At 45.8% G+C, this 10,286-nt stretch overlaps 1 protein-coding gene across 3 annotated transcripts in view; it reads left to right on the top strand.

Annotated features, from left to right (window-relative positions):
- The first annotated feature begins 6,282 nt into the window (after nt 1-6,282).
- LOC112582730 (cancer/testis antigen 47A) overlaps nt 6,283-10,286 on the top strand; it is a 34,434-nt gene continuing 30,430 nt past the window's right edge. The window contains exons 1-2 of one of the 3 annotated variants that reach the window (XM_044936599.2): nt 6,283-8,693; nt 9,570-10,080. In XM_044936599.2, coding sequence (XP_044792534.2) covers nt 8,015-8,693; nt 9,570-9,799 — 909 coding nt within the window. In that variant the 5' untranslated portion in view covers nt 6,283-8,014 and the 3' untranslated portion in view covers nt 9,800-10,080. Of the gene's footprint in view, nt 8,694-9,569; nt 10,081-10,286 lie in introns of those variants that run through there. The other 2 variants (XM_025277630.3, XM_045164411.1) reach the window with 2 other exon arrangements.

Below are 10,286 nucleotides of genomic sequence, written 5' to 3'. Positions count from 1 at the left end.
TTCTTCACCTTTCTGTCCTAAGTACCAATACCTCCAGAGACAAGTTGACCTGAGGCAACGCTATGAAAGTGGAACAAGACTTGCATCCCTAGATCCTTTACCTCTTTTTTCAGCGACATCCTGTTAACTCTCAAGCAGTGGCCCCTGCTGTCCTCCTCAATTCCACCATCATCCCCCAGCACCTAGAATCAGGGTCACTGTCACTCCCCATAGAGGCCTCCTTTCCCTGGGAGGGAAAGGAGATCTTTCCCAGATCTTTCCTTCATTCCTCTACTCATCTGCTCTCAAGGTTCCTGTCCCAATTCCTCAAGACCCTGCCTAATGTAATACCTGGCTAATGATACAAAAATAATAGTATTTTCAGGAAGGATGTGATTCCAAGTTAACATACAATGTACTTGTCTCCAAAAGGTCCTATGAAATGATGCTAAGATAGGCAATTTCAGACCCTGTGGCAAAGTAGGGGAAGAAAATTTTAGAGGATTTTTAACTTACATTATGTAAAGACCCAGAAATTTAATGTGTAACCTCTCTGACCTCCAAATGTTGAAATTTAGAATGAGCTAACCACAAAGCAAACAAACACTGATGCAATTCTCTGTCATCTTATATATACTTTTAATGACCAAATTGAAAGACTTTTTTTTCCCTATGAACTTGTCCCCCTCAATCTAAAGATACTTATGTGTGTGTTAGTCACTCAGTCATGTCCGAATCTTTGCAACCTCATGGACTGTAGCCCACCAGGCTCCTCGGTCCATGGCTCTCTCCTGGCAAGAAGACTGGAGTAGGTTGCTATTTCCTCCTCTAGGGGATCTTCCCAAGCCAGCGATTGAACCTGGGTCTCCAGCATTGCAGGCAGATTTTTCACCATCCCTCTGACAATATGATGTACTGGTATAGAGAGAAATTACCCAAACTCTACCGACATTCAAGGCTCAACTTGAATCTTACCCACTGGGGGCTCTCCAAATTCATAAATGTGATCCTACACATAGTAGCATTTGACTTTGTAACTTGTACAATTAACCAATATAGAGGAAGCAAGTTATTTATAGTCATTTAACAAATGTTTAAGGGGCCTCCTTGGTGGCTCAGGGGTAAAGAATCCGCTAGCCAATGCAGGGGATGTGGGTTCAATTACTGGTCCAGGAAACCTGTGTTCTAGAGTCCGGGAGCCACTACTGAGCCCACATGCCTAGAGCCATGCTCCACAACAAGAGAAGCCTCCACAGTGAGAAGCCTGCACCCTGCAACTAGAGACTAGACCCTGCTTGCTGCAACTATAGAAAAACCTGTGCAGCAATGAAGACCCAGTGCAGGCATACATAAATAAATCTTTAAAGTAAATAAATAAATGTCTGAGTATTTACTCTGTTCCAGATATCATTCTAGGTGTTTGGGGGACATAGTGAAGAAAACAGACAATAAGCTCTGCTTTGCGGCACTTAACTCTTGGTGGTGCTCGGGGAGGCTGGGGAGTTAGGACAGGAGTAATAAATACAAAGATAAAACGTATTAAATGGGAAAAGTTCAAAGCTATGAAGGAAATAGAAACGGTGGTAATATAAGAGTGTTTGAGGGTGGCACTGGGTGACAAGTTGTAGTCAGCGATGATCCCCTGTGAGTGTTCTTTGACTGAATTCCACACCCATGGTGGATTCATGTCAATGTATGGCAAAACCAATACAATATTGTAAAGTAATTAGCCTCCAAGTAAAATAAATCAATTTTAAAAAATTAAAAAACCAAACAAACCTGAATTCCAAGGAGGAGGCCGCTATAGGACAATTTGGGAGGAAGATTCCCATGAAAATTACGGAGAACATAAAAGTGGGGGAGGGGGCATTTCTTCTGTACAGAAGGCAAGCATTTACTGATTGAGTGTGGACAACAGGACCAAATTAAAACTCTACTTCCTCTGAATAAAAAGGACATGCTTAGAAGATGAGAAAACCCAGACAAACCTCACTGCTGCTGCTGCTGCCGCTAAGTCGCTTCAGTCGTGTCCGACTCTGTGCGACCCCATAGATGGCAGCTCATCAGGCTACCTCGTCCCTGGGATTCTCCAGGCAAGAACACTGGAGTGGGTGGTGATTTCTTTCTCCAACGCATGAAAGTAAAAAGTGAAAGTGAAGTCGCTCAGTCGTGTCCGACTCTTAACGACCCCATGGACTAGAGCCTACTAGGCTCCTCCATCCATGGGATTTTCCAGGCAAGAGTACTAGAGTGGGGTGCCATTGCCTTCTCCGAGACAAACCTCACTAATAACCCTTAATTCTGATAAGGCTCATTGTCTATTATCATGTTAAATATTCACAAAAACCCTGCGGGGTGGTAATTCTTCTCTTTGTTAAGAGGAAACTAAGGACCATAGGAAAATTTACCCTAAGCCACACAGCTTTTAACAACAAAGGGACAGGAAACGTAACATGATCAAGAATATTCCTAAATGCACCAAAACTCTTCTGCTAGCTCTACCATCATCTCAATGGTGTTTTGCTTGGAGGCCAACCTCCTTTTCAGGGCAAAGGGCAAAGTCTTTACTGGAGCTTTCACGGCCCTATCTACTTTAAAGGCCCAGCTGCCACTCTGCTCTACACTCCTGCCATTTTGCTCCCTGGCTAGCTGCACACCAACACATCTCTGCCACTCTCCATGCTGCTTCCTTTACCTACAGGAACCTCCTTGCCCCTGCCTTTTACTGCCACTTGAACTCCTAGCTTCAGGACCCCTGAAATGCCCCCTCTTGAGCACTTTCCCAGGCACCAGCCCACCCCCTTCATCTACTGGCCATAGCTAATCATCCACTCTCCCATGCTTCCTTAACACTTGTGCTCATCCTTGTCACAGCACTGGACAGAGTGAGTCGTCATTGCCCAAGTGTCTGTCTAGCCCTTTAGATCGTAAACCAGAACAAGCCATGGGTCTTAGATACCTGAGTCCCCAAGTCCGAACATAATTCCAGGTATATAGTAGGTGCTTACATGTGCTCAGTGAATGCTTAAATGACTAGGGGCTGGAGTGTTTGTCCTGTAGCTTCAAGTGGACAGACTAGTTGTTCCTGACCTGGAAAGACACTCGTATGATTTCTCTTGTTTTGTTTGCTTTGTTTGGTAACATGCTATGTCCTCTACAGTGAATAGTGATGGTCTTGTTAAAAGTTCTGAAGAAAAGAATGTACAGAGATAGGAGGAAACAAAGAAAGCATTAATACTCGGGTTCATGGGTGGGGCAACTTCCCTGGTGGCTCAGATGGTAAAAATTAGGAGACCCAGATTCGATCCCTGGGTCGGGAAGATCCCCTGCAGAAAGGAAGGGTAACCCGCTCCAGTAGTCTCGCCTCGAAAATCCCATAGACAGAGGAGCCTGGTGGGCTACAGTCAATGGGGTTGCAAATTCTTATGGGGGGAAAAAAAACCCCATCCACCTGGAGTATGTGCTTCTCTGCTAAAGAAGAATGGAGGCAGTCCTGTCACAGCATGGGATAGGAAATGGGAGTGCCCTAATTAAGCACCTTCCTCACCCCAGGACCTCCATCACATCACCCAGGTCTGCCCTCTGCCCAGAAACAACATCTGCCTCCTTTTCCTACCCCTCAGGTCAGTTCAATCGTTCACTTATGTCCAACTTTTTGCCACCCCATGGACTGCAGCACACCAGGCTTCCCTGTCCATCACCAACTCCTGGAGTTTACGCAAACTGTCTATTGAGTCGGTGATGCCATCCAACCATCTCCATCCTCTGTCGTCCCCGTCTCTTCCTGCCTTCAATCCTTCCCAGCATCTTCCCCAGTCTTTTCAAATGAGTCAGTTCTTCCCATCAAGTGGCCAAAATTTTGGAGTTTCAGCTTCAACATCAGTCCTTCCAATGAATATTCAGGACTGATTTCCCTTAGGATTGACTGGTTTGATCTCCTTGCAGTCCAAGGGACTCTCAAGAGTCTTCTCCAATCCCAAGGTTCAAAAGCACCAATTCTTTGGTGCTCAGCTTTCCTTATGGTCCAATTCTCACATCTATACATGACTACTGGAAAAACCATAGCTTTGCTTGAACGGACCTTCTATTCCTAAAGTGAAAATGAAAGTGAAAGTGAAGTCATGTCCGACTCTTTGCAACCCAATGGGCGGTAGCCTACTAGGCTCCTCTGTCTATGGGATTTTCTAGGCAAGAGTACTGGAGTGGGTTGCCATTCCCTTCTCCAAGAGATCTTCCCAAGCCAGGGATCGAATCCGGGTCTCCCGCACTGCAGACAGACACTTTACAGTCTGAGCCACCAGGGAAGGCCGCAGGCTTTTTTTACAGCCAGGGACCCGCTGGGGTTTACAAGCCCATTTTAACAAGGGCCACACAGAGCCAACATCCTGTCTTCATTGTCCTTAGTTTGGGCCTGTTGCCCATCTTTTGGGTCCAACACCTCCCTCCTCTGAGAAGCCTTTTCTGAGAAAAAACTTTCAATGCCTTTTGACTCACTTGTTTGAGTTCATGCATTACAGTGTAAAGATGGAAGTGTTTTACACCGTCAGTGTCCTCCAGCCAAAGATCACAGAAACATGCCTGTAGTTGAGTGAGTTCAGTTCACTATTCATTGCAGTAAGGGAGAACACACATCATGGAGGAACCATGTGATGTCTTCCCAAGTATCAGAAAGAACCTGTTACAGAGGCTGGGGTTTGGTTGAGTTATTTGGGGAAGTTTTTCCTTCAAGGAAACAGGAGTTTGCTCTAGATTAGATGTCTTTAGGTAGCTGAGGCAATTCTCTGATTGGTATATGAGTAAATCTTCCCTGTAGGGAGAGGGGACTAGACCCAGAATAAAGATGTAATTGGTCAAGAAGTTGTAGACATTCATTTTAGCCAAGAGAGGGGGATGTTTAGTCCTTCTTTACATTCAGAAAACGAAGATCATGGCATCCAGTCCCATCACTTCATGGGAAATAGATGGGGAAATAGTGGAAACAGTGTCAGACTTTATTTGGGGGGGCTCCAAAGTCGCTGCAGATGGTGACTGCGGCCATGAAATTAAAAGACGCTTACCCCTTGGAAGGAAAGTTATGTCCAACCTAGATACCATATTCAAAAGCAGAGACGTTACTTTGCCAACAAAGGTCCAACTAGTCAAGCCTATGGTGTTTCCAGTGGTCATGTATGGATGTGAGAGTTGGACTGTGAAGAAGGCTGAGCGCCGAAGAATTGATGCTTTTGAACTGTGGTGTTGGAGAAGACTCTTGAGAGTCCCTTGGACTGCAAGGAGATCCAACCAGTCCATTCTGAAGGAGATCAGCCCTGGGATTTCTTTGGAAGGAATGATGCTAAAGCTCAAACTCCAGTACTTTGGCCACCTCATGAGAAGAGTTGACACATTGGAAAAGACTCTGATGCTGGGAAGGATTGGGGCAGGAAAGAAGGGGAAGACAGAGGACGAGATGGCTGGATGATATCATTGACTCGATGGACGTGAGTCTGAGTGAACTCCGGGAGTTGGTGATGGACAGGGAGGCCTGGCGTGCTGCGATTCATGGGGTTGCAAAGAGTCGGACATGACTGAGGGACTGAACTGAACTGAACTGAACTGTCTCCTTTCAATATGGTCTCAGAGTGACCATGTCTGAGGTTGATGTTCTATGACACTGTTCTATGACAGGTCCAATAGGAAGGAAGTTGGCCAAAGCTGACGTGTGAAGTATGTTTCAATTCCACATTAAAGATCAGGAGATTGGTCCTAGTCCTGGCTCTTCTACTAACTGGCATGACTTTGGGGATGCCAGTTAGCAGCTCTAAACCTTAGTTTCCCCGTTTATTTTTTTTTAATTTTAAAAATTATGTTTTTTCTTGTTTTTGTTTGTCGATTTTGTATTAAATTTATTTATTTTAATTGGAGGTCAATTACTTTAAAAAAGAATGGTCTTAGATTCCATATCTAAAGGCCTTTCCAGCCCTGAAACGCTAAGAGAATGTGTGTTTCTCTTGCATCTCTTCTGTCTTTATAGAAAATGCTAAAGGGGACTTGGCCACACATCCTTATGTGTGTGCATGCTAAGTTGCTTCAGTTGTGTCCGACTCTGTGTGACCCTATGGACTACAGCCCCCCCAGGTTCCTCTGTGCTTAGAATTCTCCAGGCAAGACTACTGGAAGGGATTGCCATGCCCTCCTCCACGGAATCATCCCAACCCAGGGATCAAATCCGGGTCTCTTACATCTCCTGCATTGGCAGGCAGGTTCTTTACCACTAGCGCCACCCCGGAAGCCCACACATCCTTACAGAGGGGAATTCATGCATAACAAATGGTATTATAGGTGAGCTGTTTAAAAATCAACTGAGATTTTAATCTTAACACTGTGAGTCATTATTGATTCCAAATTAAGGAGTTCAATGTAAACATTCAGAAGATCTCCAAAAAGAAGAAAGTATAAAATTCATTTCTGGATGAGAAAAGATGTACACATTTATGATGTTAAAACCAAGAAAAAGGAAAATATTATTATATTTTACGACATAAAAAAGAAAAACTGCATACTTAGAAGGCAAAATCAAACTAAAAACACAGTTTCAACAAATGCTCAGTATCCTAAATATAATTCCATCTTCTTCCATCTACCTAACTCATATTTTCATTGAATGCCACCTATACTGATGATAAAACTGAGGCCTAGAAATGATAAGTAACTGTTTCAGGATCACTTAGGGCGGCAAATGTTAAACCAACTCAGACCTCAGATTGGGATTCTGCCTCTTTTTTGCTGTCTTTATAATGAGAATTTTGAATTAGAGATTATTGACATTGCCTTCCAAATTTAAACCAATGATTTACGGCAACACCATGCTCCATTCACGAGGTGAGACAGAGAAAAAATAAAAACACTGAAATTCGGTTGGAACTGAACTGAATGAAAGGGGAAAAAATCCCTCTTTACAATTATGAGACTTATTAGTATTTTTCCTAAATGTAACATCCAGATGTAATTGGCTATGTCTTTTTCAAAAAATATTTTTAGTGCTACAAAACTTTTTTTTACAGAACGACAGTGCTACAAAACTTTTTTTACAGAACGACTATAAAAACAGTTCATTTCTGTATAATTTTCAAAATTACACTTGGGGTCTGGACTAAGTGGATCTTGAGATCAATAAAAAGTCCGGGACTGTTGCCTCTGAAACATCCTAGGAAGGTGGCCCTTTTAACGTCTGTCATGCTTAGCACTTAGGAGATGACCTGATCCTTTAAAGAAACCTCTCCTTTTTTTATTCAGTCTTCAAAGCATTAAGGGAATATGTCTGGGTTCATTATACACCTTCTAGCTCCTAACTTCTCCAACACTTCTCAACCTTCAGTTCTGACTGCATTCATTTCAATTTGTCTACTCTTTTCCAACTATTTTTAACTAAGGTAAATTGTCCAAATTCTCTTTCTCTTCTGCGGAGGTTTTTAGTACTGCTAACATCTGAGATATACAACATTTTTATGACCCTGTCTCTATTCACATGAGCCATTACCAGGTGGAAATTCCCAGGTGGGAAATTTCTCTCAGTTCACATGGCCCAGGATGCCTTCATAAATACTTTCCTGCACAATTACATAAAGGACACGAGCCTAGAAGACCTCCACACATGTCAGAACCCTAGCGCGTCAAAGAACAAGTAGGCAATTGTGAGCAATTTGACAACCAAGGGCCTTGGCCGTTCATTGGACACAGAGCACGTCAATCCTTGTTTGTCAGCAAATGAGCCCAAAGCTCGTGACGAGGGGTCACAGGCCACCGTCAACTGTTCCGCGTCAACAGGCCCCGCCCCTCGACTGTGGCCTGGCTCCACTGCCTGAGGCCCGACTTCCGTCGGACGCTTCCGCCATTGGCCGTCTACCCTCCCGGTCGTGGGGTCTCCTCTGTGGTCCCTTCCGTGACTGCCTCGGTCCATCTCACTTCCCTCAGCCTCCTCTCAGGGCAGCCACTTCGGGTGCCACCACCTGCGCCACTGCCATCGTCCCCTGCCTGGCTGAGGTAACTGGCGGCTGCCATGTCTACCACGGGGGATGGAGATCTGGCCCCTGGCGGGCAGGAAGGCCCTGCAGGTGCGGCGGGGGCCCAGGCTGGAGCCCGTGACGGTGTGGACCGCAGCTCCGAGGCTCGCAGGGGTGACTCCATGCCTGAGGCTGAGGCGGGTGGAGTCGTGGGGGCCTCAGGAGGCCCGAGGGAGGCGGCCCTGGAGGGCGGGAACGCTGAGGAAGATGCCGACCTCAGGCCGGCTGAGGAGAGGGAGGTGGAGGAGCAGGCGGAGGGCGTGAACCGCATGGTGGTCTCGCGCCACTTCCCCATGAACACCTTCCTCTTAACGGTCCTAAATCTGGCGCACTCGATGGTGAACCGTTTGTCCGAAAACCACGTCATACTTCCGCCAAATGATGATCGCGTGTTGGTCTGGCACCAGACCAGGCAGCGCTTGTCCGACCACGGCTCAGCCGCCGTGGCCAGGTTTTCGGAGGTCCAGGTGCCATCGGATGAATCGGGGGAGGGGCCGGCTGAGGAAGCCCCGGACCAGGGGGCGGAGCAGGCGGAGGAAGCCCAGGAGGCGGAGCAGGCGGAGGAAGCCCAGGCGGCAGAGGAAGCCGAGGAGGCCTCTTTATTGGAGACGACCACCAAGGAGTCTGAGGAGCCCAGCTCGCGGGAGATGCCACAGGAGCCTGTCGCCCCTGAGAGTGAGCATTCGAGGGGCGGGGGGGAGTTGGGGGGGACGGAAACACTGGCAGCTGCAGGCCGGGTCTGGGGACCAGGGATCCCGAGGAGGGGGCAGGCTCATACGGGGGGCACGGGGTGGGGGGGGGCGTTCCTCAGGAGGGGAGGCCGGGAGTCAGGGCCTCCTTGAATCGAAGGCCAGAGGGGCCCAGTAGAAGCCCAACTGCATAACGATTTCTTTGGTTTGGGGGGAAAATAAGCTGCCCTCTACCAACCCTGGTAAGAGGTCTGAGATGATCAGTGCCAGTTATGAGCCCACACGTGAAGGTCAGTGGAGGCAGGTGTTCAAGAGGGAGCTTGAGAGGACATGGAAGAGAACAGGCAAATGGCAGACCTCATATTTGGTTCATAGCTTTTAAAAATGTCAAGATTCTTGGAAAGTTGATCCCAAAACATTATGAACTCATACAGGACCACATGGTCAAAAGGAAATGTTTAGGTGATTGAGGAACTCAGGAGCTTCCCCATAGAATTTGTTATTGAGGTGAAGCATATTTTGGCGAAAAAGTTCTGGCCAAAACATCCAGAATGCATCAGACCCAGAGAATTCTGATCCTTGAGCACAAGTATTCAGTAGCACAGGGTGACAGATTTACTAGAAAAGAAGAAATAATATCATTGTGAAAATGATCAAGCAGCAGCAAAGTGAGGGCCATGGAAGTGTTGCATCCTCCAGAAGGAAGGCCCCCAGTTACTCTTTTCTTAGTTGCTTCTGTCCTGCTTCTCCTAAGGGTAGAGGACTGGACATCCTGCCATTCCTTATGTGTTTGTGGTTTTTTGGGTTTTTTTTTTTTTTTTCTGTAAATCTCTGGTCCCAAAGTCTATTATTCCTCTTTAAGAAACAGCTGAATGCCAGGATGAGAACTCCAAAGAAGAGGCACAGGGCAGCAAAAGTGAGGGGAAAGAAAAGAAGTATAACAGAAAACAAGAAGAACCAGAAAAGGATCTGGACCCAGGAAAGGACAGGCCCAGAAAGCCCAGGTATCTGTGTATAGCTTTGAAAATAACCCAGCTATTCCCAGGCATTTACCAATTTTGTTTTTGCTTTTTAATTCTCGGAGTAAATTAAGAAAATGTTTGTTTGAAATTAGTTCAACAACTCAAATTTACCTAATGTTTATAGAACAGTTCTGCACCCAGTAATATAAAGAGCATGAAGTGAAATATACTTCATGGCTTCTCATTTGTTCTTATGAGGTCTTTGGTCCTCTATCTCTAAGACTACCAACAAGTTGTAAATGTATCAGTACCTAAGACCAGTATTTCTTGAGAAAACAGTGACGAAAAGCTGCAGCAACTGGGCTGTGCAGTAGTTTGGCCTTCATTTCTTGACCACAGAACTGCAGTCTCCTGCACTAAGAGAAGACACCTTTTAGAACGTAACTACTTACGAATAGCAAAAAGCTCAGAATTTCAAGAAGGACCACATTTAGTGATTAATACTTAAATATTTGCTCGGTTATAGATTTGTGTATTTTATGTGACAGTCAAAAGGAACAGTCATAGGATGACTGTTGTTTATCACTGAGTTGGTAGTGAAGGTATATGTATTGTCT

This window comes from Bubalus bubalis, chromosome X (assembly GCF_019923935.1).
Source record: "Bubalus bubalis isolate 160015118507 breed Murrah chromosome X, NDDB_SH_1, whole genome shotgun sequence".
NCBI lineage: Eukaryota > Metazoa > Chordata > Mammalia > Artiodactyla > Bovidae > Bubalus > Bubalus bubalis.
Note: the sequence above shows the minus strand (reverse complement) of the source record. Positions and strands in the feature narration are given on the sequence as shown.